This window comes from Caloenas nicobarica, chromosome 13 (genome assembly GCF_036013445.1).
Source record: "Caloenas nicobarica isolate bCalNic1 chromosome 13, bCalNic1.hap1, whole genome shotgun sequence".
NCBI classification, from domain to species: Eukaryota; Metazoa; Chordata; class Aves; order Columbiformes; family Columbidae; genus Caloenas; species Caloenas nicobarica.
Window position 1 is genome coordinate 1,212,129 of NC_088257.1, and position 27,371 is coordinate 1,239,499.

Here is a 27,371-nt window from a genome sequence, read left to right on the forward strand (position 1 = left end):
GCAAAAGAGAACAGGGCATTTGATGGATGTCAGAGAGCAATTATTTATTTCATATAAAACTGGTTAATGGGAAGCAGGAAGGAGAAAATAATTGTACATGTTATCCAAAGAATGTGAAATAGACACAAAAAGGGAGTGGTTTCTAATTCTTGGACCTGAATTTTTACTTATCTAGCATGCATCTGGAATAACCCTTTTCTCGGTAAACCAAACCTGTGATTAAAGTTCCACACGGTGGGTCCAGTGCTCCAGCAGACCTGTGCTGCTCTATGCCGCCTGCCCGCGGTGCCGCGCCGCTCAGTGCCCTCTGCCCAAACTGGCTCCTTCCATTGCTGGACTGGGGAGAATTCCTCAGGAGAGGGAAATCCAGGTTTCTTTGAGACTCCTGCAGCACCCCACTGGCACCCTTCAGCTTCCATCCAGAGGGATGAAAGACACAAATGGGATAGAAGTAGTCAGCCATGCCAGTGCTGAGCGTGTGGGGATGGGGACACCGGGATGTCCCCAAGGACTTGTCCCCAGAGGAGGCCCCATGACAGGGACGGGCAGGAGGTGTGTGGGCTGCAGCGCGGGGTCTGGGCTCCCACACCCTGTGGGGGGACCCCCAGCAGCCCCCACATCCATGCACACCCATCTCCTCCCAGCACTCATGGGATGCTCACAACTGGTGCAAGGGGAACGACGAGCAGTTTGCAGGGTCAGGCTTTGCATTGGTTTATGCCAAGGCTGCTGCAAGCCACGGGCATTGGTTTTTTTTTTTTCATTTATCTATCTTCTGTCGGCTTCCTGACAGGTTGTTTCTGGGGGAGAAATGAGCAGAAAGAGGGTTAAGGGTGCTGGGGAGACTTTGACTCTGCAGCTGTGCCAAGTCCCAGCAAGAGCGCTGGGGAACACGGGGCAGCCGGGCACGGCGTGCACACCACAGCCTGTTTGCCATCACTCCCAGCTGCACGGAAGCCGTCTGGGGACAAAAATGGCTTTGCAGGCAGAGAAGGAGAGGGCTGGGAAGCACATACAGAAACAGAGCCGGCAGAGGGTTTAACCCCGTCCTCCCAGCAGGCAGAGGTCCTGGGAGGCCTCTGGGCAATGAGGGAGGTAGGCTGGATTAAATCCTTGTCTTTCACCTGGGCTGGAGTCCAGCCCCAAAATAGCAGTCCAAAAACAAGATCACATGAGAGGAAAAAAATAGCAAGGCAAAGGATTATCCATACTTCCTTGTCCCATGTGGGTGCAGAGCGCCGGGCCACGCTGCCAGCCACGGTGCCGCTCGGGCGCCTGTGCGCCGCGGTGCCCGCCGGCACATGCCAGCACTCGCCCGGGATCCGGCACAGCCCCGATGCTTGTGCCCATCTGAGGGACGCTGCCCAGCTCCGGAGCTGCCCGTGAGTGCTGCGGGGCTGCGCGGGGGCGGGTGTGCAGCGCTGCGGGCGCTGCGGCCCCAGGGAGGGGGCGAGGGGCCGGGTGACCCCGGGCAGCTCCCGGGGCATCTCAGCAGCGTTGCCCCCACGGTGCTGCTACCATCACCACCCAGGCCTGTGCATCCCAACTCGGCAGGTGACTTCCCCCTCCAGTGTCCCCCAGTGCTCCCCTGGGCATGGAATCCTGCAGAGCTGCAGCCTCACGGGGGTTTGCAACCCCATCCCAAACGGTCTGCAGTGCACGCTCCTGGTCCCTCAGCTCCTGGCTGAGTTTGAGGCTCGGCTGAGCGTGTGTCGCTGGGGAACAGCTGGGGTTTCCTTTTCCTCTCCCTGGAGCTGGCAGCGGGGCAGGACGGGGGACATTCCACTTCAGTGCTGTCCCCAGCCTGTACTGGCCTGAGTGGCACTTGCTGGGTGGTTTCAGCGGTACAGCCCCAAGGAGAGGGACAAAACCAAAGCCTGGGATCTGAGGGATCTTGTGGGTCTCATTTTAAACCAAACTTGCAGAAAGTTTTGTATAAATTGTCTCTGCTATGTAGTGACGGTTTGGGGAGAAGAGGAGCAGCTCTATGGTTAATTATTCACTGCGCTTCCAAACAACCCAAGAAGTGTATATTAATTATGGGACTCATAGCTGAGGAGGCCCATGGATGTTCAAGGCTGCAAGGCAACGAGGTTCCTCACCGCAGGCAGGAGCAGGAGCCAGCCATCGAAAGCCACCCTGGGAAGTGACACAGGCACCTGCTGCAACGGGGGTTTGCTGGGCAGGGAGGGCAGGAGGAGGCAGAGCTGGCTGTGGGGGCAGTGACCCCCGTCCCCACCAGTGACCCCCGTCCCCACCAGTGACCCCCATCCCCACCAGTGGCCCCCGTCCCTGCTGGCTCTCGGTGCAGGGCAGCACGGCACCACCTGTGCTGTGGGGTGTATTAGGAGCCATCCCCACTAGCTGCTAAACCGCAGTCAACTAAACATGTTTTTGTCAAAACATCTGGGCTCAGTATACTTTCAGTCCAGACTGCCTGTCTAAATATACAGGCTCCATGCGAGCCAGGGCTAAAAGCCTATTTATTCTAAGCAAGCCTTAGATAACACAACTTAAATGCCACATCAAAGCGCTCGTGGAGGCAGGCCAAGCTATGAAGTCATCGCACTTGCTTCTTCGATGCTGCAGGCAGCTAACACGCAGCCCGCAGCCCCCGCACGGCGCACAGCCTGCACCCCGAGCCCCCGCTGCTCCCCGAGCCCCCGGTGCAGGACTGGCATCGGCACCGGGCACGCACCGCAGCAAGGCAGCCCCATCCTCGGGGAGATGGAGCCGTATTTTGTCACACTGACAGCAACTCTTGAGAGCGCTTCGGCTTTTAAGGCCAAGCTCTTCCCAGCCTGAAGTGCGGTGCTGGTGTTGACGCCGCCTGCCCCAGCCCCTTCCCCCCGGCTGCCCCAAGGGGAGGGCACAGACCCCCACCCGCGGGAGCTGCCGGGGACCGCGGGGTTTGTCACCTTCCCGGGAGGGCACAGAAATACCCGCGGCTTGCACAAAACGCCGTGGGAAGGAGCCACGGCAGCCAGAGAAATCCCGCTGGCTGGGGGGTGTTCGCTGCCCGGCTCCGCGCGAGGGGAGGGTCGGGTCCCGCCAGCCCCCGCCCCGGGGCTGAGCCGCCGGTGCCGGCAGCGCCCGCAGCAGCCGCTCCCGCCCGGCAGGTGACCGGCCCCGCCGCCCCTGCCCCCCGCATCCTCCCGCCGCCGAGCGGCCGCTTCTCAGCGGCAGCTGCTCTCTTTTTTTTTTTTCTTTTCCATTATTATTATTTTGTCCCTCTTCTGCCCTCGCTGGACACGGCCGAGCCGCCGCCGGGAGGACCGCGCAGCCGGCGGTAGGTGCCGGGGCCGCCGCGGGCGGGGGGGACGCGCCCCCGGCGCGATGGCAGCGGGAGGGGCTGGGCCCCCCAGTACCGCAGGATGCTCGGACCCCGCGGGGGCCAGAGAGGGGGTTCGGGGGCGCGGAGCGGGGCTGGGGCGGGGAGAGGACGCAGGTTGCCCCTCCAGGGACAGATTCAGGATTTTTGGGAGTGCTGCTCCCCACCCGACTTTGCCAAAAAACCCCAAAGCCTGCAGGTGGCTGCGCTGCCTCCGGGAGAGAGGAAGGGTTCAAGAAACAGGGGTGTCATTTCAAATCGCAATCTCAAAATTACTGCAAATTAACGTAAAGCTCTGGGCAGAAGCCCAGATCAGAATTTGAATTGAAATATGAAAAACATTTAAATTGCAAACCACAGTATTTGAACCATAAAAAAAAGGAAGTTTGTTGAAGTGACACAGCACTATAAAATGGTTCATTTTTAATGCAAAAAAAAAAAAAGGCTCCTTATAAAAAAAAAAATCCCAGGGCCTCCGCTAGCCAGACATGCAATTCCTACTGAAAAATATTTTTTTACTTGGAATTTGCCTAAGATTTTGTAAATTCACAGCTTACTAGAAGTAATTGTAGGTACCCAGCCTCTGCTCCCTCTTACCTTTTCCTGCCCCAAGGGGTAAGCACTGAGCATCGCCTGTCCTTGGGAGCTCTGGCTCCCTGGGCTGCTCTGGTGTCTCCAGGTCCCAGCAGTATTTGGGACAGGTGGTTTCAGTCAGGGCCACCCAAGCCAGCAGGGAAGGGTCAGGGTCCATCCTGGGAAATGCTGGTGAGGGAGGTAAAAAGAAAATGAGTAAGAGCAATGATAGAACGAGACAAGATGGAGGCGAGTTGGGACAAATTCCTTTTGTATGGCTTGCCTGGTTTCCTGGTTGGACACCCGGTGGCACTCCACTCCGTGCCTGTGCCATTCGCACAAATGCACCCTGAGCTGCTCAGCACCCCATCTCTAGCACGGACCCCCTGCCTTGCCCAGGGCTTCTGGGGCCAAGCACCGGGTGCGACCCGCACCCCCAGGGTGCTGCTACCATGTGGGTGGCATGTCTAAGGTGCCTCAAGGTCGCATTCATGAGCTGCCACCCCCAGCGGTACCAGTACCCTCCAGCGCACCCCACCAGCAGCCATCAGGGTGGCTGCCATGGTGGGAGCATGCCCTCGCCACCCCCTGCTCCTGGGTTCACCCCCTGCTCCAGCCCAAGCGGGGCGTGAGCACCCCAGCATCACCCCAGTGGCTCCTGGACCTGACGCACTGGCTGGCTGGTAACGGGGAGCCCGGGCACCGCTCAACCCCTGCGGCAATCGCCTTGGAGAGTGCGTGAGATGTACGGGAAGATCTGCACAAACAGGGGCGTAAAGTTTAATTGGTTCTCAGGGCAGGCCTGGGCTCGGTGGTGATAAGGCAGTACAATGTCCAATTGTTCTCCCTGCAGCAACAGGTCGGCCCCGCTTCCTCTGCGATGCACAGAACACGCACTTTGGGTTAGGGCTGGAGAGTTCGGGTCCACTGAGGTCTCCAGCCAGACCCAGAGCTTTGCAAGTCCTTTGGATAAACTTTCCTTCCCAGCTCCACCCCAGCCCGGGGGATAAGACTTTCCCTCTCAAGCTCCCCAAATGACTTTGGCCTTCCTCCCACTCCTGAGACCTTGATCTTCCTCCCAACCGAGGCAGCTCATCATGCAGCTGGCTACAGCTCCTTCCCCTTTATTCCCCATCAGCTGCATGGCTTGGCTCCTGCCCGCTGCTCCTCCAGCCAGAGCCCCACGGTGCCCAGGGCCCCTGTCCCCAGGCACAGCGGTGACAGGGAGCTCCTCCCTCTGTGTCCCCCTGTGTCCGCTTTATCAGAGTTTTCCCCTTTGCTAAATGGCACAAACAAGCCGAGATGCTGAGGGAGGTGGACAGGGAGCGTGGGGACGCGCGGGGGCTCAGCCATGCACAGCACCTGCATCCGCCCAGCCGGGGCAATTAGAGCTCACAGCAATTTGTCTTTATATTTGGCATCTTTGGTTTGGCTTATATAGCAGTTAGCAGCTCAGAGCATAGTTATAATGAGGAGTTAGGGCTAAGTCACAAGGCCCATAAAGATAATAGATGCAGCGGTTTTATTTCAGTCTCTTTCCTCTTATTTCAGTGTGCTTCCAATGATGCACTCATAGACAAAACCAAAACCAGGATTTCCAGCACCTTCTTAAATTTCTTTTCTCTGACACCAAGTCAGAAATTTAAAAAATAACAGAACTAGAGCACTTAGGAAGCGACCTTTCCCACTCCACTGCACCCCCAGCTTTTCCTGCCACTGGGGCTGCGTCTGCCTGTCGCAGGGAAAATTCCTGGGGTCATTTTGGAAGCACCGCTGCCCCTTCCCTGCAGAAATCGGCCTGCGACAGGAGCTGGGTGCAGTTTTCACCAGCTCCTAGGTGCTGGATGTGGCCCTTAATTAGCGTAGGAACCCAACCAAACCACAAATGCTTCCATCCGTTTCTCAGCCAGCCCATATTTCTGCGAGCCGCGGTCGGGAGGAGGAGGCATGCAGAAGGATTTTAAGAGACATTGCAGCCCTGAACCGCAAGCACACACATTTCAGCAGGAAGTAAGCCTAGCTTTAGGGTACTAATTAGAGAAAGTCGTAACTTTTCAATAAGGAAGCAATCACTGATTTTTCTTTTAACAGTATAGTGATTGCTAGCTGGTGATTGAGTCAGTCCCGATCTGGTGCTGCCTGTGGCTCTGTTTTGCAGGGCTGCATCCTCTCTCAGGGCACCCACGATCGCTCTCAGGAAGAGGTTTGCCGTGGGTGCTGCTCGCGAGGGTGCCGGGTCAGCCACGCACCCCTCAGCATCCCCTGCAGCAAAACCCCTCACGGGCGCTGCGCTGCCCTCGCCTCAGCTCTGCGCGACCACGGGGATGGGGATGGTTATTTCTTACTCACTCTGCCTGGCACTGGTCAGTCCTGGCTCTTCCCCTTGAGTCTTTTTTTTGTCTGTAAATATTTGCCTCAATTTGCCAAACTCGCAGGGCTGGAGGGTGCTGGGTGATTTTCCTCCATACAGGACAGATACAATTTTCTAGTGTTTGTTTGCCATGGGAAGCGGCTGCAGGGTTTTGTGGGGCGAGGAGTGGCGCTCGCTGCCCGTCTGGCCGGCGGGGCAGGCAGGGAGCCTGCCCGTCCCACCAGCCCTGCCTGTTTGCGGGCAGCTCACATCACGCTGGGCTGGAGTCCGTCCATTCTCAGGCACTTGGCAAAGGCTTTGAGGAGCAGTGTGTCCCTGAGGAGGGCAATCAGTGGTCTGTGCATCCTGGGGAGCAGCTGTAATGTTCCGTGTCTCATGTCCCATGTCCCGCAGGCTCCAACCGAGATTGTTGCCGGGCTCTGGTTACAATGGCTGCATGCTTGGGTACATATAGACCCGCTCTTGTGGCCAGCAGACCCACTCCATGTCCCAGCAGGACAGCAAGAACCCCTGCCCATGGACCCCAGCTCTCCTAGCAGACATCTGATGAAGATTTAGGTGGAGGAGAGGTGAAGGGGCACCTTCTCCACATCCACAGCTGCAAAATCAACTGCAAGCAACCCTTTAAGAGCCAGATATACCAAGCTTGGGGTTGTTTTGCCCTTAGCAGAACAGTGGACTTGCATACACCGGTACAATTCAGACAGACTTTTCTAAGACCAAATTTCTTGAGCCTCTGACCCTTGTAGACTCCCTGGACTTGCCCGTTCCCAAACAGCTGGTGTCACCCGCTGCAGCAGCAGCGAATGCTGCCCATGGCCAGTGCAGAACTCGGGGTGTCAGCGGCGGCAGAGCCCAGGGCTCGCGGCTGGGGAGGGGGTGGTGGTGTCACCCCCGGGCACAGCTCCGACAGCGGGAGCACGGCACGGCAGAGCAGTGTGGGGCACGGCTGCTGGGGGCCGAGCGGGCTGGGGAAACAAATGCATGGGAGCACACACATATTACCGAAACTCCTGTTAGCTTTTGGCTTCTGCTTAGCAGGAAATAAGATTATCAAACAAGAGCTGCTGCCTCCCGGAGCCTGGCACGGTTTCAGCGTGCAATCCATCACGAGAGGCCGTGGGAGCGGGACGAGCCGCAGGAAGGCGCAGGGAAGGCGGCTGCGGTGCCCTGAGCCCTGGAGATCCCCATCAGGGTGGGAGTGCCAGCCTCGCCCTGTGGTGTTTAAACTGCTGTGGGTATTTAGTACCATAGAATCCTTTTGGTGGGGAAAAGATCCTCAAGATCACTAAGTCCAACCATAACCCAGCCCTGGCACTGCCCCATGTCCCTGAGAACCTCTTCTCTGTCTGTCCAACCCCTCCAGGGATGGGGACTCCAGCACTGCCCTGGGCAGCCTGTTCCAATGCCCCACAGCCCTTTCCAGGAAGAAATTGTTCCTCATATCCAATCTATTTGTCTATGTGATTGCGAGAGAGAGACCAGAGCCAGGGCCCTGGGACACATGGCATGCTAGCACTTGCACGGTATCTCACAAAATCCTTTGAGCAAACATTCCCTAAATGAGAACATCTACCCGAGGGAGGTGTCTGGCAAAGCTGCACAGCTGACCCCGGGTACCGACACATCCCCCTCCTGACCACAGCAGGCAATGACCATGATTTGGGGGCATTTTCAGATATCCTGTATACATTGTCTGCCACTGCAGAACTGTAAGTGATTAGCTTTTTGGGCTGAAGGCCTGGCTTTGTCTTTCAAACTGCTCACAATAGAAATGTCTTTGCAGAAGAATTTGTTGAAAACCAGTTCAGCAGGAGAGAAGGACTATTGCTTTGTCATGGTGCGGCCCTCATGAATGCAGTAATCCTCCCTCTCGCTCCCCGTTTGTTAAGGATGCCTGACTCAGTATTTCTCAGTAATGCCAGTTACTATTTTTTGCCTTGTTTTCAACACCAGTGTCTGTTGCTTTAGTGCTGTTGGAGAACAAAAGCAGACGCTGGGACCTTGCAGAGGGGTTACAGAAGCCACCAGTGACTTGCAGATTTTATGTGCTCTAAGTGCTGTAAGCGTGAGGCGTTCCACGCGGCGGGTGGCACGGGGTGGCACAGGGACAGGGACTCGGGGTGGGAGGCGGCGATGGGCTTCAGCCAGGAGAGGCAGGTCTGCCCAGTGCAGGAAACTTGGCATCTGATGGTAACAAAACTCTGCCCACCACCAGCCCTTCCTCTCTTTCTAAAAGCCTGCTCACACACTAAGGGAAACAGCGCGACAAAAATGCTTCATTTCCCCGGCTGCTAAATGAGGCAGATAAAGGCTAACACAGGCCCCCAAAGAGCGCCAGGGTTAATATTTATGAATTCCTTTGAAGAATGGCTAATACACAGCCAGGGATAAATATTATTCTATTAACCCCAGCACAGCATCCTAACGTGCCTCCGTGATCCAGCTTGAAGTCTAAACTTTGTTTTAACAAGGTAACAAACCCCACTCTTCTGGGTCTTAACTAACTCAAAAGTGAATTTCACAAAGCCCCCTTTCCCCTTCCGTTTGTGTGTTCCCTCACCGGGCTGCCTGCTGTCCGCGCACTTCCCAACCCCGAGGCATCCAAGCCTGAGCGCTGACCCTCAGGACAAAGAGGAGAGGCAGAAAAGAGCTTTCTGCGTGAGGCGCTGTGCAGGGCGCAGGAGCCGGGCTGGCTGCCGTGCCCGGGGTGCCAGCCCAGCCCTGGTTCCACACCATTGACTCACAGGGTGACATCCAAAACCCTTTTGTCCCCTTCAGACTCATTTCTGGAGCGGTGTTGTCCTCTCCGAGTCGTCCTCCCAAAGATTTGCACTTTGCCCACAACGGTCTAGACACACAGTTCATAAATGACTCATCACTTTGTGTGCTCACAAAGTCTGTCCTTGCCTCTGGCTCTTAATTTAGATCTGTGCTTCAAAAGTCAAAATCTGGCCGTCAGCCTTGACCTCAGATCTTTTCTTCCCACGTCTCTGGATTAGTAAATCCGCCAGTCCCACCTCCAGATGCGCCCTGCCAGCACTCGCCCGTGCAGGGACCTTATTTCTGCTGGAAGCCCGTGCTCGCCAGCAGCACCTCCCGAGCAGCTCCCACCGCTGCCCTTCCCAAGGCACCACCCCAGCCCGTGGCTGGACAGCTTCTCCTCCAGAGATGTCCTCGGGCCCCCCCCACGCTGCTCAGGGACAAGCTGCTGGTGCCCAGGGCTGCCTGTGCCCTTCCTCGGCAAGCTCACACCTCCTCTTCCTCCACCTGTCTGCACAGACAATCTCCCCTAGCACTGCAAGTCAGTGCTCCTGTGTCCCCTCGGGACCTTCCCTGGGCTCTGCCAGCGGCACCGACCACCCCGAGGTGGAGCCCAGCCCCGTGGTGGCCCAGGCAGGTGCACGGTGGCCCTTACGGGTTCCTGCCCGGCACCCCAGCCCAGGGCTCGCAGGCAGCTTGCCCAGCCCGCATCCCAGTGTCCGGGTCACCCTCACTTGCTTGGGGTGGCCCCCGAATTGCACACTGAGCCTGTCTGATCTGCGCTCGGGTCACACAACAAGAGCAGGAGCTCTGAGCGAGTGATTTCAGCGTTTTCTCCGTCCCGGGCTGCCTGGGCAGACAGGAGGGGGAGATCTTTACCGTGACAGATCCCAGTCTGTGCAGCAGAGGATGAAGTCCAGATCCAGGCTGTTCCCTTATACCAGAGACACTCTGCATGCCATAAAGACCCCTGAAAATTATGCCGATTGCTGGAGCTCAATGCCAGACAACCTGGCCACTTTCTGCCCATCTCCCCGGCCACACGCTGCCCGGGACAGTCACACACACACGGCCATGGGCACAGGTGACCTTCTGCATCCCTGCACCACCCCAGCAGAGACGGGCCACCCTGTCCCCTCCGCACATTTCCGACTCCCCAGCCCGTGTGCGGGGCCGTTCGCTCAGCTGCCCACGGCTGCCCTGCCTTGCACCCACTCTGGGTAGTCCTTTCCCCAGAGAGGTCACTCATTAATTCTCTAACAGCTGCACATCCTTACAGGGGATGTTCATGTTACACAGCAGAATAGTAATCAGTTGGGTACATTTTCCACTGGAATTTCCACCTCCCTTCATATCTGAGTTTCAATTGCAGGTCAAAGCTTGCACATAAAATACAAGTATTTAACATCGAGTAAGACACCCTCCCTTCCCCTTCCTTAATATTCCCTTTGCTGCGTGGTGTTCTAAACAGCTTCCGACTGATGGGAAGAGTTTACTAACTCCTAAACTACCAGTGTGGGTTCTGTAGCTCTCACCTAACCCGGCGTGGATGCAATCGCCATGGGTGCCACACGAACCGCAGCGGCTGGTGCCAGCTGGCTGCAGCGGGTGTTTTGGGAGATGCAATCGTGTGAGCGCAGTTTGGATCAGCCCTTTCCTGCGCTGTGAATAGGGGATGTTTGTGCCCTAGGACCAGCCAGTTTCAAAGGGGAAAGCTGCATATACCAGCGTGCATTTATGTAATTTTTAAAAAATTTGGCCGAGCTAGGACAAGCATCTTATAAATTGCACTGGGACAGAGACACTCCATAACATGTGAAACATTAACATTGGCATTCCAAGTCCCCAAAAGAGCCCCAGCACCGCAGCCTGCTCCTGGCACTGGGACGGCAACGCTCGCATCCCGCGGGAGCTGCGGGGCTGCCTTGGTTGTCCCACAGTTTTTCAGTTCAGTTTGGGTTTTTTTCCCCACTTGGACACTCCAGGGCATCTTTCTGCCTCCTATCATTGCTAGCATCCTCGGCTGCAGCCCTGTGGGCCAGCCTGATCTGTGGCTTTCCCCTAAACCGGCTGCGGAAGCACCAGGCACGACAAACATCGCTGTTTCTCTAGCCTGCCCACTCGGGAGCTGGAAATAAAACAGCGTGGGTGTCACCTCTGCGGACGGGGCTCTGCCAAGCGCACTGGTACAGCAGCCGAGTCCCATCAGGTAGTTAAAATTGCAGCCTTCTCTCCTGCAATGTGCTTTTTATGGTGGTTTGTTGTTTACAAGGATGAGAAAGGGTAGAAGAGCCTTCAAAAAAAATCTCTCCTTGCCTCTGTGGGTGCTGTTATGGAAACTGGCGGCAGCAGCCGAGGCCGGGCACTGTTTTCCTTGGCCGGTGCAGGAGCTGCTGCCTGGCCCTGCCCGCTGACACCAGCCTGCGGTCGCGCCGCCTTCGGCACTGATGTCACGGCAAGGACCAAACTGGTGCCCACATCTTTACAGGCACAGGTGCCTCGGTACATCCCTGTCTGAGACGGCAGGACCAGAATTAGGGCTGTATCTTCTACCCAAGTCTGACACATCCCAGTGTGTGATTCAAGCTCTTTTCTAGGCTGGAAATGAGGATGACAAATGGACAGTCCAGTGTCCCTGGGTCTCCAGAGCCACCCACTGCCTTCAACTGGGAACCCCCTAGTTTTTGCCTAAAGCCCGTGGGTCAAAGCAGCAGCTCTACATGCAGCAAGAGGTGGAGATGCTCAGCTGCTCTCACTAGTTACCCCAGTGGATAGTTATCCATGGCTAATGATTCTGGGTTTTTTTGCTGACTCTCTAATCTGCACTTAACCAGATTCAGACTTGAGCTTGCCTTGCTCTGATCTTTCATTGGAAACTCTCCTTGTGTGTTCTTATGCACTGCGGTTTTGCACTGTAAGGTGTTTTCTCCAGCCATAAAGTCATGCAGATAAGAAAATTATTATTTATTGGAGGATTTTCCTGGTAATGGCAATTATTATCTCAAGCTTTTGTCACATTTTTAAGTTATTGAGCAAGAGTGTGCACAGGAAACACAGCCCAAGCTGTTTACTTAGGCAGCTCAGAGGAAAAAAAAAAAAAAACAGGCATTAGCATCTGTAGCTACTAGACACTAGATTTAAAATAAGATACCAAACAGCAGAATTAAGCACAGAATTCTTCCAGCCAGTTTTTCTTAGAATTTAACAGGACAAGCTATATAGTCCTCATACAAATATTTCAGAATGAACATAATTAACTCCCTGCACATTTTCGACATAGTGAATCACTGCTGAGCTTATGGTGAACCTAAGTGATTTTCCTTGGAACGACCGAGACCAAAACTATGCTGGAGGAAGTTTGATTTCTGAGGGGTGATATGTCTACCAATGGTTAACCGCGAGGATGGATGTGGGGTTTCACTTGGCCTGGAGATAAAACCCTCAATTCCAGCATCCTCTGCTGCTTTGGGGAAGGACATGGTATGAAGCCTGAATCCAACCTAAATCCCAGTTTTGAAGCCTGAGCCAGGCCTTGATTGGAGCTTGGCCACCCTTCAGAGGGCCCAGCTGCAGGAAGCATTGCATCTGACACCACATGAAAATCCCTGCTTTTCACTCCTAATTCGAGCCTCATGCCTTATTAGCAACAGCACCCTGAGATTTCGGACCCGTCTGAGCGCTGGGGGACTGGGGAGAGCTCGAGGCTGAGGAAGAGGAGCAGCGACCCGAGCCGGGGCCACCAGCGCGGAGGTTGTGCTGGGGTGGGACCAGCAGGCTCAGACGGGATGTGGTACAACAGGAGAACCAGCCCAGCCTCTCGGCATAAAAGCATTGCGTAGAGTGAAATTTTGGGGCTAGAGTCTGTCATTTGGGGTTAGCCGCGCGTTTGACAGGGCAGGGCTGGCCTGCAGGCAGAGCAGCTCCCCGCACAACCAGCCATGCGTTTGCATCTCCCATAGCGAAATGCTCCGAGCAGGAAGGGAGGAGAGCTGGACAAGAGCACCCACAACCAGAGCAGAAACACAAGCCATGAGAACCCTGCCTGTGGCCAGGAGTGGTGGCAGCCGGTACTGCTGTCTGTCCATCTGTCTGTCTGTGGGCACGCGGGGCAGGAGCCCAGACAGCCCGGGTGTTCCAGCTCTGCGGTCTGATGTCCTGCCCAGTGTCCTGTGCCAACGCCGGGGGCGGGTGGCAGGGGGGACAGTGACATTTGCAAGCCAGGTGAAGGGCCCCCCACCCCGGAGGGTTTCCTGTGTCACCACAAAACATTTCCACCTGCCTCAAGCAATTAGTTTTTACAGCATCCCTTGTGGTTTCCACTCCCTCCAGATGCTTTTCCCCTGGGAAGCAAATCACGCACAGACCCACGGAGGAGGGAGGCACAGAGCCCTGCACTGAACCACCCGCTGCCCCACCGCAAACACCCAGAACAAGGTACCTGCACCTGCTGCATCCTCCCTGGGTCCTCAGCAGCCTCAGCAGCCCAGAGCCATCCTCCTCAGGCACCAGAGACGAGACCATGAGGACTGAGTAACTCATGTCATGTGTTAGTGGCTGCTCCCAGCCGGTCCTGTGTGCCGACGCATCTCAGTCCACAGGAGTGAGGTGCCAGGGAGCAGCGCAGCAGCAAAGCACAGAAGGGACGATGCTTTATGGAGCACAGGAGAAGGGCTGATGCTTCGCGTTGGTCTGAGCATGAGCCTGCAAGGGGAAAGGCACTTGTGAGAGGCCGGCAGTGCGGGCTGTCTCCTGGAGGGAAGGGGAAGCCCTTGGTGTTACTCCACTAATTGCCTTGTGTAATCAGGATGCCTGTGACAGTACTACTGGGGCGACAGAGCAAGAGGTGCCCACAGCAAGCCCCCTGGGGTGCAGCTGGGCCCCAGGCTGCTCCCGGCTGTCACCCCCGGCCAGCACCAGCACAGCAGTGACAGGGTGGCCCTGGCAGCCCATGCCTGGCCCCACGGTCTTCACTCAGACCTGGTCCCCAGGGTCGAGCTGCAGCTCCAGCACTGAGCACGCTGCAGTGACAGCATCTGCCTGCGCTGGACAGACCAGTGACACTGTGAACGGTGCCTTAAAATAAAGACGAGGAGGAAGGGAGACAGGGAGCAGCAGCCACCCCTGGCTTCCCCCCAGTAATCAGGCAATTGCATTATCTCTCACTGCAAAGCCCAAAGGATGCTCTGGGTGCAACACATCAGCCACCCCATCCTTTGCTGGAAAGACTGAGCTTTGCGCTTCTCCATCTAGTGTTTTCTTTCCATGCAGCAGGTCCCACGCATCTGGCTTGCTCTGGGAGTTAGTGCTTAAATCCCCCACATGAGGCAATGGGATTTGCTTCTGCAGCCAGCGTTGCTCGTGTACGTCTCTGTGGTCTTGGTCTGAACCCAGACAGGACACAAGGAGCAAGACCCTTCTGGCAAAACTCCTGCTCTTGGGCTGGATCAGCTCCTGGAGCTGGAACTGTAATTAAGTTAATCACCAGATTGCAAAAGGGCGTGGGTGGGGAGGTGGGAGAGGCTGGAAGATAATTAGAAAGCAGATCATCACCTTGTTTTCCTGTCTCCCCACGGATGCCGCCAGTTTGCTGAGATGTTGCACTGGATGTCCCAGCCGAAAGAAGCAGCTGGGCTGTCCCAGCCTCAAAGCCACACAGAAGTCACGCATGGCTTTGGAGCAAAACGTGCAGCTGTTGGCAAGTTCAACCGGGCCCTGCACAGGGGGGTCCTCACCTGCACGGTTCTGCCCCCGAGACACGCACCCATCCCCACAGCCCCCTCTGCTCTGCAGAGAGATGAGACGGGAGCTAAACCAGCATTGGGATGGCAGAAAATGACCAAATCCAGGATGAAACCTGTTCTCATTCTGTGTTTTCCACGATGGTCCTGTTGTTTGTCATCAGCCTCCTTTCAGCAAAGAACTCACTCACTTGCCATTCATGAAACTCAGTCAATTGCTAAAGGTTTCACACTTACTCTCCTGCCCGTTTTACCCAGCGCAGATCCCGTGTGACATAACCCCAGCGACCGCCTCCAGGTCCTGGGGGAGAGCAGGAGATGATGACAGCAGGATTAGTTAAATTGATTTCTACTGGTTTGGTCACACTTTATACCACATATTCCACTTACAAAGGGTAAAACCTGATTGGTAGATATTTCACTAAGCAGTTAATCATATTGCTAGAGATAAAATCATCTTGGCGTAAACACCAGCTAGAAACAAGCCAGTGCTTTCTGCTGACGTGCACAAAATGATCTATTACATATTTATCATAGGCTTTGCCTAATGATTTATTGAGTCCTTCTAAGAGGATCTCTAGTCCAAGGAATTTGAGCCGTGCCTTGCACCGCCAGCCCTTCAAAGGGAAGGCACCGCGGGCAGGCTGCCTGTGCCAATGGGCGAGGAAATCCATCCCACGCCGTGGATCTCCAAAACTTACGATGAATAAAATCCCTGTTTATCTGAGAGACGTTTGCACATTCGGGTAGTTCTTGGATTGCTCCAAAGCTGTACCTGTCACCCGTGGCACTAACAGGTGCTTCAGGAGCCCCTCAGGACTGCAATGGGTGCAGGAAAACCAAAGCCTGAATTCCTTAAGCATTTTCTACCTGCTGTAAATGCTTCCCGTTCCCACCCGCGGTGTCTGAAGTGCCGGGGCAGGGGCTGCGCTGTGCAGGCAGCTGCACTCAGGGTTGCGAAAGGGAAACGAGCACGTTAGGAGGCGATGCCGCTGACCACAGTTCAGTGAAGAAAAACGATTTCTGCTTTAATGGAGAAAATAACACTTCCCAAAGTGAAATCAACTGCAGTGTTTCCACTGAACTCCCCAGAGCCGGATTCAGGAGACACTGATCCCATTCAGTGAAGCGGGACAGAGCTTTAAAAGCCTCCTGGGTTTAGCTGGCCTCTCACCTGTGTGGGGTTTTCTGGACGATCTTTAGCTGATCATCTAAATGACAATTGTGATCAACTACACTTTTCATCAAGGCATCCACACTTGTTCTGAAAGGGCGCATAACCGTGGCACCATCCAGAACATTCCTTTCCAATCCTATATAAAGGATTGTATCCAAAGCCAAGGACATTTTTAACACATGTGAGTCAACCGCCAATCTTGTTTTGACTCATGGTAGGTGAGATGCTTCTGGTTTCCTCCACATAGTCGCCAGGTATTTTATACTTAAGGAAAAAACGTAGGCTCACCTTAGCTGGTCATCTCATGGTTTCAGGGCCCAGCTATGGGGCAGAGGCACCATTCGGGCATCAGGGGCTGCAAGGAGGCTGTGCTCATCCAGCTGTGCTCATCCAGCTGTGCTCAGCCGCAGACACCGCCCAGGCGCCCAACAGGCTCTCGTGCAACGCACTTCCACAGATGTGCAAAATGCCTGCAATCCATCTCAAGAAAGTGGGTCCATTCCAGTGAGTGAGGAGTCGTCTAAAGAAAACTAGCAAAGAGGAAATGTTAGAGATGGACAGGAAAGAAAAACAGGCAGAGGGATTTTAGCAACACAGTAAGCGGCTCTGCCCACAGTTGTCACCACTCTAGTCTAGGTGACCTTTGCAGTCTCTGATGAGACGGCTCATTAAGCTACTAATGAGTCTGACTGGTGGATGCAGGTTTGTGGGTGGTAGTGGAAGATGCTCGTCTCCCAGCTCACAAGGAACAAGTTTCCATCCTTGTGGTCTCCAGCTACTGCGTGTGTCCAGAGGGGTGGCCAGAAACAGTGTGCGGAGCAAGTTGCCAAACTCTCAGCAACACGGCCTTTGTAAGGCAAGCAGAGGGGAGACCCGTACTAGCTGGTGAAGTCTGCGCTGATTTTAAAGGAGGACAGGAAAAGGACCTCACTCCTTTTCCACAGCCCCTAGCACACCCTGTGCTTCTGCAACTCCCGCAGAGTCCGCCTGTTACTGCCAGAATAACCGGCCCAAGATGTTCAGGCTCAGAAGTTTGCAGAGTTTGGGATTTGACATCAAAGCCACTGGTCTGGCTGCAGCAGCAGTGGTCGGTGATAAAGTTTGGAACCAAACCCAAACTTCTCAGAATTTCACAGCTATTCTGGTCCCATCTCTTCTCGCTCTGCAAGGAGCATGCACGCTGCAGTGCTCCGGCCACCAAAGTTCAGTAGGACTCAGTTAAAAATAGCATTCAGGCTTTAACTCTCTTTTTTTTAAGTCATTTTTCTTCTTTAGAAAGCTATTTCTGATCCTTTGGGGTTCTGACATCTCCTTCCAGAGCCTGGGAGGAAGAGCCAGGTGGCTGGAAGGACCCTCTGCTCCCCATGTCCACAGACAGAGCTGGGGCCAGCCCAGAGCAGATGTACCGCGTCCAGCCCCTGGTGACAATGCCATCCGTTCCCAGCAGTGCTTTTCTCTTAGGCCATGCAGCCCAGGGAAGCTTTGGGAGGGAAGTATGATGCAGGGCTGGGAGAAAAGAGGAGAGCCACAAACACAGCCGGTCTCAGACAAACACTCCCCAACTCCGACCAGCAGCATCAACTGCTCGACAGCAGCCATCTCCTCTTGGAATATTTTCCTTTCCCCATGGGGCACCAAATAACCACTGGAGTGCCATGTCTGTCAGCTCGGAGAGAGTTTTCTGTTCTGCTTTGAGCTATTTAATCATTTTGTTGGGCTTCTACCCAAAAAATAAGGCCCTGTATGTTGTCTTTGGTTCAGGTTCTCTCTCTCACTCTTGCTTTTTAATTCCCATAAAAACCTAACGTGTTCCTGCCAAAAGGATAATAGTAGGGCCATGAGTGGTGGTGTGTGTAGAGTACCAACTCCACGGTCATAAAAGTATGAGAACAGCAATAGTATTTAGCAGGGAGACACAATGGGAGTGGAAAATCGTGTTCATTCAGCTTGTCTTGTGGAGTCAAAGGCAGCTGGCGAGCACTGAATTCATTCTAAAAATAGCAAAAAACCCATAAGGGAAATACGTGAAAATGAAGAAGCCATTTCCAGTCGAGCTGCTCTGTTCAAGTCACCCATAGATGCCCTCGAACGCACAGACCTTGCGGTGACCAAGGGGGGCATCCTGGGATCCTGACCTGAGCTCTGGGCTTTGGGATATTTGTTCCTCACTTCCATCTGTCATCAACCCAGCAGACTTCCGAGTGCCTTTTACCCTCAGATAAAGGTTCAAGAAAAGCTTTAGTTCCAGTAAATTACACAAGACCACTGATCTTGATCCAAGCTCAGTAAAGCACTAACGCCTTATATATCATGTTGAATTACTTGAAGGTTTTCGTTCAGAGAAAGCTTGGCAGCCAGTGGGCATTAAAAACTGAACTGCGACAAGAAAAGTATGATCTCTTGACTGAAAAACAAATGTTGGGAGCAGACCACACCTAGAGCAGAACCAAAGCAGCTCCCAGTGCAGAACAGCATACAGCTGGGGCAGCGCTGGGCTGATAAAGGAGCACTCGAAGGTACAGCAAATGTGACTTACCCAACAAGATCAAAACGGTTCTGGAGAAAGGGCAGTGGGGAAAAGCTTGAAATAGTATGTCCTAGCACTTTGACTCCATGTTCTGCTGTTGTATTTGTGATTTAACACCATCTGCAGCAAAACACGGGCTGATAGTTGGGAGGAAAGAGAAGCTGTCATGAACCAACAGCTGCCAGAGAAACTGTGGCCTGGGAGGGCAGGCAATATTAATATTTTTTCCTTTATGGTTGTGTTTTCCTCTCCTAAGAAATCTCTCTGTTCTGCTACAGACCCCTGGAGTACCTGTCTGAGAGTCAGGGATGAAATCTATGTATTAACCACAGCTGCTTGGAATAGCCAGATGCGTTTTCAGCAGTAGCAATGAAGTCTTAATTTCCAAGGTTTTGGCTTTTGCAGTCCAACTTTCATACATTTTTACCTTCTGCCGGCTTTTGGGATCCACTTGAAGTACTAGTTGCCCCTCCTTGCAGCTGCATTTGCGAATGTACATACTTAAGAGTTTACAGCCAATTATTTAGAGATTATATCTATATATACGTGTGTGTTTGTACACAAAGAGCTGCAGTCCTTAGTGTTTCCCAGGTCACTCTTTAAGTACCACGGCAAACCCACCATATGACACTGGCTCCGTCCTAATGTACCAGTAGCACAGCTCAGGACTGAATAGACATTTTTACAATCTATAAATATGTATAAACGGTGACTAAATGATACTTCCTATAATATAGCTACAGGAATACACTACATTTCAAGTTGTTTCCTGTTTCTAGATTTATACCGTGGCCTTTTTTCTGTGCATAAATCCACTTCTCTATAAGCACAACAGAACTTGATATATGAAAGACAGCGTGTTCTTGGGAGGTCTTAAATGCAGTTTCTAGGCCAGAAACACGCAGATAAATTTGAACATACGTGGGTTATGTGTGGGACCCCGGTCCCCACCCATGACACCTCCTGGTCCCATGGCTGCAGCGTCAGTTCTCGCCCTCCGACAGTCACAGCGGCTTTCTTTTACGGGTCTGATGGTGCCTTCAGGTTTTGGCACAGCATCTGCTTGAACACGGGTCACGGTGCATTTAGAAATAAGGTTTCCGTACAATCCCTGTGCATTTCCCAGCCCCAGGAGCCCCGCGGGAGGAGCACACTCACGGCACGGTGTGTGTGGCTCTGAGCAGCTGGTGGTGCCCCATACCCAGCTACACCCTCTGCATCAGCCAGAGATTTGCCTTTCCCTGTTAAACACTTTCACTGAGACACAAGGGTGCACAAACATGATACAATCTAGATTCACATTAATTTTTTTCCATATGCTATTGACCAGCGTACAGGTAAGTGTCCTGCTCACCGCCCAGGTGGTGACCGCCTCCTGTCCTGCTCATCTCCCACAATATCCAGCGTTTGTTCTGATCTTTAGCATACGTGTCCCTTGGCCAGGTGAGATGCAGCGTGCCAGGGTGTGACGTAATATTTGCTATCTGGCATGCAGTACGTGTCGCAATACCCAGTCATAATCATGTTTGGAAGTTATAATAGTGGAGAAAGTTATTAACCTGGGCTCCCTTCCTGCCTCCTGTGGGTTCCAATCAGACACTGGGTGTTTTTCAAGCTTTTTTTTGAGCATATAATTTTAGTACATACGTCAATAGAGAGCAGAAAGAAAACAGAATTTACTATGATAGAATTAAAAGGACAGAGTCCCCACCAACCGGCTACAGCCAGTGAGGAGACGATCCCCCCACCACCTCCCACGCTACGGAGCATCACCTTTGGGCTGTGGCACTGTGTCACCATCCGTGCTCTGAATCACCTGCCCCGCAGCCAGCCCGGGAACCAGCCAGGGACCACCGGGCTCCCTCCCTCCCTTTAAAAGCCCGGCAGCAGCAGCGTGTGCCACGCACCCCGTGCCACCGCTCCTGCCACCCGCTGCCGCGTCTCTTGCAGCCTGGCCGCCGGGAGAGGCTGAGCGATGGCCGAGGGGGAGATCACCACCTTCACCACCCTGACCGAAAAGTTCAACCTGCCCCCCGGGAACTACAAGAAACCCAAACTCCTGTACTGCAGCAATGGCGGCCACTTCCTACGGATCCTCCCGGACGGGAAAGTGGATGGGACCAGGGACCGAAGCGACCAGCACAGTAAGCAAACCCAATGGGATTTTTGGCACTCCTCCATGCTCCTATGATTTCATCAGCCAGGAAAGGGGCAGCTGGAGAAGACGGGCTCTATAGCAGGCTCTCTTTCCTCCTGGGGTCAGCACACACGAACACACCTGTAGCCTATACGCAGAGCCCGGGGAGGCACAGGACATACACTATTTCACATCTGCAGAGCATTAAATCTGAAACTGGTCATCAACATAATTGCAGGCAGGAAGACTGTACAGGACCCAAGTGCTAATTGCAGCACAGCTGGCTTACACAGCAAGCTGGAGCTGGAAAAAGGGCTTAGGAGCAGCCTCACATCCTACACACGCGCAGTCAGCACACATAATTCTATGATATCTTTGCATTTGCTCTGGATTAGGAGATTCAGCACACCAGCGGGCTGTGCAAATACAACACTGCAGCTGGGCATCCTCGCAGGTGAAGCTGTCAGCCGCAGCGGCAGCTCAGGCCCAGACTCTGTGCAGAACGCGTTTTAGCTGTATGTTCTGCACACAGTCCTTCGGGGAACTTCCCTCTCAGCAGCAAATTAAATGCCTGCAGGATGCAAAAGCCCAACAAAGGCAACAATCAGCTGAAAGACTTATTTTGTGACTTACAGCTTTAGAAATGCACTCGTGTTACCATTCACTTTTTATATGAAAACAAGTATGGCTTATTGTATGCTGAAGCGGTTACATTTTCTGTGCATCTGTGTGTCACAAAGATTTCCCGGGTTACCAGAGCTGCCACTTGCAGCCGGAGTCTCCTCTGGCCCATCCCTGTTCCCTGCAGTCAGTGATGCCGGCGGCTCCAGCCCATGGGACACTGGGGACCTGCTGCTTGGATGAACAGCAGATACCAGCACTTGTCCTACCATTTGCACATCCCACTGCCCTTCTAGGAGCATGTTCGTTCTCCAGAATTGGCATCAAAGTTTAGCCCAGGAAGCTGGCAGGACTCACTCACTAAAAAGTGCCGCTTTGTAAATGCTCCTATAATGTACTGCAGACTACCTGAGGTAGGGCAAACCTTAATGTCAAAAATTAATAATATTATCCTGTAGAGCAAGGAAAGGTGCGTGTTTGTCCTATTCAGTAGTTGTCCATGTCACCAAAGGCATCATGAGCTCTTTCCCTGCCAGCAGCTCACAGGACCAGGGCCAAGCTGTGGTGCTGAGGCTCTTCTTGCTTTGACCGAGCTGTGCAAAGGTGTTAGATGGAGCTGAGCACCTGGCCCTGGCACCACAAAGCCCCTTGCCCACGGCAGCTCTCCAGGTTGCAGAACACCGCCCTGGCAAACTGCTCAGACAAAGGAGAGAACGGCTGTGTGAGGAGAGAGACACAAAATCCGAGGAATCGGTTGGGCAGTTTTAAACTTTTAGGGCTCTTGCACTTCCAAAATGCTCGAGAGGATTTTTTAACGGCTCCCAAGGAGAGCTGGACTGGCGGTGCAGCAAAGCTGCCTGCGGGGCCGGGCTCCTCCCCACCGCCGTGTGCCGGAGCTCTTGGTTCTCAGCAGGAACCTCTGGGAACACCATATCCTGAACATTTACTGGAATATCACTGGGACCTGCCAGGCTCCTATCTGGTTAGCAAGAAGTACTGGGAGGAGCCACGTCTGCCTTACAAATTCTAAGAAAAGCACTTTTATTTTCTTTAAACCACAAGCATACATGTGGCTTTCTCCCCCAAAATTAACCTTTCTCCTTGTTATTGTTGCTTTAATGAAAGGCAGTTTATAGCAAAGTTTTAATTATAAACGCCACTTCCCCGCCACTCACACCGAACGCGGCAGCGCTGGAGGATGGGTGAGGGTGAGCTCACCAAGGCTGGACAAACACAGCGCAGGGCAGGCAGCCTCCAGCCTGGAACAAACCCAGCACTAACCCTTCTCAAACCCCTGCGAGAGGTGGACGCGGCCGCTGACCCAAAGGATCTGGGGAAGACAGGATGAGGCTCACAGGACCCACAAGCCGGCAGCTGCAGAGGTTGTACCAGCTCAACAGGCATCTCTGCCACGTTTTGCCAGAGCTGAGATTTTGCTGGAGTCAGAAGGGGGACGCAGAGACACCCGTGTGCCCTGGGGAGCGTGGGTTTGCAGAGCCAGCGGCACTGTGACAACCCCTGGGACACGGGGTGCTAATCCAGCCCCAGCCTCAAGCCCTCCATGTCATGGCCCAGCCTTTTACCCCTGGCAAACCGAGCTCGACACCTTGGAGTGAGTGTTTCCACCCCAGCCGCTGGTCCTCGCAGCCACACCACGCGCACAGGCAGGGGTGCAGGCAGGGGTGCAGGCAGGGGTGCGGGCAGGGGTGCGGGCAGGGGTGCGGGCAGGGGTGCGGGCAGGGGTGCAGGCAGGGGTGCAGGCAGGGGTGCAGGCAGGGGTGCAGGCAGCACTCCTGTGCATGGCACCCGCTGTGCCCCAGCACGCTTGCATGTCCCCAGCTGCTGGCCTGGGGCCGCGTGTTTGGAAACCTCCGCCAGAAAGGAACCTCCTGTAAATGATCTTGTAAACTCGGATACCCGACCGGACAAATATTTACAGAGGAAACTCCTGGCAGGGCTGCGTGCCAGCGGAGCAGCCCTGCGAGGCCGTCCCCGGCCTCCGAGCACCGACAGCTGCCCGCGGAGCTGCTCTGCACAAGGTGCACGAGGGGAGCAGCCCGGACTGTGACCTCGGCCATGGGATGCACCTTACACAGCGGGGACAAGCACCGGCCAGCGTGGAGCGAGCCAGATCCCTATGGGAAACCTGGGGGTGACAGCAGGGAGAGAGGTCCCAGAGAGGGGCAAGGCACAGGAATGCCCACGGCTCATCCCGGGTCCAGCATGCACAGCTGCGTTAGAGCTTGCTTTGGTGCTTTGCAAACTGCCCGTGCTCATGTGCATTTTGTTCCAGATAAATACCAAGAATTCATATTTTTACCTTACATCGCCTTGCCAGGTACTAGCCCCAGAATCAGGGAGGATCTCTAAGGAGAAGTTACTCACTCCAAGCCCTCCCCGTCCAGCCCTACGTAAGGATTCCCTCACCGTGTCCTTTGCTGCCGTGTGTGGACATCAAGTTTGCACCATGAAATGAAAAGAAAAGAAAGCTTACCAGGATATTGTAGACCCTTGAGGATGAAGCCCATGTCTGTTTCCACAAATAGCCTTATTTTCTCTGTTTCATCCCACTACTTCATGGAAGGAAGTATCTGTACAGACCTGTAAAAAACACAATTTGTGCACGAGGTCCTTCCTCCAGACCCACCATTCTCCCTCCCTCGGCGGCTGGACACCTTAATGTCCCCATCAGCAACTGGTGTATCCCCTCACTCCCCTCTCTCAGAGGCAGTTTTTGGGACAGTATCATCATTTTTATCTCATTTCCCTCCTTCCCCGTCTGGACTTGTCCTCGGCCGCATCGTGGGGACGCAGGGAACGCGAGGCGGTTTGGGCTCTGCTGCTGCGGGGTTTGCTGCTGCCGGCTCCCAGCACCGGGACTGCGTGTTACTGCACATCTGCACCCACGCCGTTTAACAATCAACCAACATTTACTGAGCTGGAAATGTCAAAAATGAATGCGAACGATTACAGCAAAGATTTCACTGGGACAGGGGCTTCTGCCACACCAAAAGGTAACGTTACCTTTCACCTCATCCAAAAAAAAAAAAGGATAAAATAAATTAAAAAAAGAAGGAAGAAGCTGGAGCTGAGGCATCTGTTCACACTTCATTCAAACCAACCTAACTATTTCTGTTACAAATCCCTACAGTACAAGCTCAGGAGAAAAAGCTGCATAAGGGATGGGAATTATCATTCAGAAGAGCTGGATGTTGCAGGTCATGCTGACCGTGACCGCTGCCCTCTGTGCATGTTGGCGGGGCCACCGGTTGTTCAGAATTCAGTTTTCCTGCTGACCCATGGGCACAGCGCCGGGTGCTGTCTGAGCACAGAGCGCTGGAGAGCTGTTCCCCAAGGCTTCTCTCCAACCAAGTGGCCTCTTCCCTTGCCTCTTCCTGATAAATACATTCAACAAGAACTTCAGCCAAGTTTTAATTATTTTCCAAGACTCCTGTAATTAGCAAAGAAAGAAAAAAAAAAAAAAAAAGGAACCCACAGGGCAAAAAAAGAAACCAGACAAGGTTAAATCTGCAGTGTTGGGTGCAGGATGCTGAGCAGAGGAGGGAGGTGGCCCAGACACCCCGACCTGCCACTGACCCGCTCTCCTCCCACGGCGCAAGACCAAGAAGGAGCTTTTTTTGCCCCAGAGTTCCTAGTTGAGGTCCAGCGTCAGTGACAGGGACGGAAAGCCCATGCCCAGGGGACTGCACGAAGCGATGCAGCATCACCACAAATCCACCGCTCCTGCCCAGCCCGTGCGCCGGGAGGCTCAGAGCTGGGGTTAGTGCCAAATTCACGCTAGCACCACAAACTGGGACAATCTAATATGTGCCTCATGGCTACGTATGGGAGGTATAAATATTTTTTAGAATGAAGATCGGTCCTTTCTATTTCTCCACTACCCGTCTACGATGAGCCAGATAACGCACGCTGCTGGGTGGGACGCTTCGGATCAGGGTTTTGCAGCACAGGCATCTGAAGTCTGCCCGGCCCCGGTTTAGCTCTTTAAATATTTCTTCATATGTCACTCCTTAAGTGTCTTGTCAAAACCACATGAGAAATTCGTAAATTAGAGCCAGAATTAAAACCCCAATCTCCTGTGTCCTGTTCCAGCGCCTTAACCAAAAGGCTGCCCTTCCTTTGATGTAAAATAAGGAAAAAATTGGTCTTTGGTTCCTAGAACATGGGTATGGGGTTTCTTTGAAGGAGAGGGTACAAGGAGACACTTTATTACACACTGTACTGTTTCTTACAAACTCTTTATAAGCCAGGCTTCAGCCCGCTAACTTTACTAGCAGCTCGGACACTATCTCTGACAACCATTGTTTTTTTCCTTTTCCTATTTTCCTTTCACTTTTGTTGTTGTTCTCTTTTTACTTTCAGTTCAGCTCCAGCTCAGCGCAGAAAGCGTGGGAGAGGTGTATATAAAGAGCACCCAGTCCGGGCAGTACCTGGCGATGGACCCCACCGGGCTGCTCTACGGCTCGGTAAGTGGGAGCTTGGAGGGACCAGACGCGAGAGGGTTTGAGGTTTGCAGAAATCTCGTAGCGCTGAGTAATGCAAACCACAAGCAACAATTAGCCTCTGTTTGTTATTTTGGTAGCTGGATGGCCATTCTCTATCCGGATTTATTTTGGGGGGGGAAATAAATAAATAATCAAATGACGCCATTTTTTTACTGCCCTGCCTCAAACATTTGACAAATATTATATTTCATATCTGGAGCAGCAGCTGCTTCACATCCCCTCGGCAGCCGCCCTGCGCCAGAGGCAGCAGCAGCATCCGCAGCTTTGTGTTGCCAGCGAGATCGTGCAAGGCAGGAGCTCTGCCCCCCGTGCCCAGGGGCTGTAGGGCACAAAGCCACCAAAAATAACCTGGGTCTTTGAGAACAGACCCATTTATAGCAAAGTGTGTGACACATAATCCTGGTCACAGGCTGCTTAGTGACACCAAAGAGCTGGTTTGTTCCCCATGCTCGTGCCCTGAACCCGCGGCTGCCACCACACAGGTTAGTGCCAGAGCAGGAGCCAGCGCCAGGACCAGCTTAACAGAGCACAAGCCAGGCTTGGTTACTGCCAGATAAAACACTCGGGTCGTGGACAAGTTACTGCAGAGTAGCCCGGGTGACTAAATCAAGGCTACTTACCTCCACGCTTTAAATATGAACTGTCCTGGGGCACAAAGCTCTGCGAGGTGGGTCTGGAGAGCATCCTGGCCAGGGTGCCCGAGCGGGATCCCTGGGTTAGGAACACGCATCCTCCCTGCGGCACCGCCCGCCTCACCGCCGGTACCCGGGGCTCTCTTTCAGCAGCTACTGGGTGAGGAGTGCCTGTTTCTTGAGAGGATCGAGGAAAACCATTACAACACGTACGTCTCCAAAAAGCACGCAGATAAGAACTGGTTTGTGGGTCTGAAGAAGAACGGGAACAGCAAGCTGGGGCCGCGGACACACTACGGCCAGAAGGCCATCCTCTTCCTCCCGCTGCCCGTCTCGGCCGACTGAGCCCCGGCCCAGGAGCGCAGAGACAACCCGAACCCCAAAACCCAACTGCTGCCTCCTCCTTTTCCCTCACTCTCTCTTTTTGGCTAGTATGACAGAGCCAAACGTTAAAGCTCTGAACTTTAAGTAAAGGCTTTACCAACATTAGACAAGACAGAGTTGTTCTGCTCTGCACGAAGCTTTGCAGAGCTGAGTGGAAAAGCCCCAACACCCGCAAGGTCCCCGGCACCCCCACAGACCTGTCCTGGGCAGGCACCCAGACACGGGGCCAAGGGGGCACCCCAGGGACACCCCGGTGAGCAGGAAAACACACGCTTTTACTGTCCCTGGCCATCCTAAGGCAAAACCTCTCTGGATACTCTGTGTTAACATATTTATCCATCTAAGTACGTAGCTTCTAATATGCCCTTCAAGACATTTCAGACTGCACCGGTCATGTTACCAAGTGTCAGTCTGGTTAAACCCTTGCCGACACCCTTGGCATATTAAGCTAAACTAGCATCAGCCAAAAGCTCCAAGCCCTTGACATTTAGCCTCCCTTACAACACCAATATTGCTATGTTTCATGCTAGTACCTGCCATATGTTATTTGTATTTATTTATTAAGTAAATATGTCTCTTCTACAATGTGTT

The 27,371-nt window shown here is 53.7% G+C and overlaps 1 protein-coding gene and 1 long non-coding RNA gene across 8 annotated transcripts; one reads left to right on the forward strand and one right to left on the reverse strand.

Moving 5' to 3' along the window:
• Window positions 1–67: 67 nt before the first annotated feature.
• Window positions 68–14,115, reverse strand: LOC135993832 (uncharacterized). 2 transcript variants are annotated; one of them, XR_010606924.1, is made up of 3 exons: window positions 13,477–14,115; window positions 3,929–4,093; window positions 68–800 (listed from the first exon to the last, which is right to left on the reverse strand). It is a non-coding gene; the product is annotated as an uncharacterized LOC135993832 (long non-coding RNA). The 2 variants fall into 2 exon arrangements; XR_010606925.1 differs by lacking the exon at window positions 68–800 and adding an exon at window positions 1,858–2,139.
• Window positions 1,209–27,365, forward strand: FGF1 (fibroblast growth factor 1). Of its 6 annotated transcripts, none has more exons than XM_065643943.1 (5): window positions 1,209–1,382; window positions 13,368–13,472; window positions 20,431–20,624; window positions 25,622–25,725; window positions 26,547–27,365. In XM_065643943.1, the coding sequence occupies exons 3-5, from the start codon at window positions 20,456–20,458 to the stop codon at window positions 26,739–26,741; spliced, it is 468 nt and encodes a 155-aa protein (XP_065500015.1). In that variant the 5' UTR covers window positions 1,209–1,382; window positions 13,368–13,472; window positions 20,431–20,455; the 3' UTR covers window positions 26,742–27,365. The 6 variants fall into 6 exon arrangements, 5 of the variants coding, with proteins under 5 accessions (XP_065500015.1, XP_065500014.1, XP_065500019.1 ...); XM_065643945.1 differs by lacking the exon at window positions 1,209–1,382 and adding an exon at window positions 3,160–3,289; XR_010606922.1 differs by lacking the exons at window positions 13,368–13,472; window positions 26,547–27,365 and adding an exon at window positions 23,577–24,252 and having other exon boundaries at window positions 25,622–25,708.
• The last annotated feature ends 6 nt before the right edge of the window (window positions 27,366–27,371 follow it).

Coding starts and splice junctions, on each gene's coding strand:
- FGF1 (XM_065643943.1), top strand. CDS start 20,456: ATGGCCGAGGGGGAGATCACCACCTTCACCACCCTGACCGAAAAGTTC. Junction 20,625..25,621: donor GGACCGAAGCGACCAGCACA/GTAAGCAAACCC, acceptor TTTTACTTTCAG/TTCAGCTCCAGCTCAGCGCA. Junction 25,726..26,546: donor CCGGGCTGCTCTACGGCTCG/GTAAGTGGGAGC, acceptor GCTCTCTTTCAG/CAGCTACTGGGTGAGGAGTG.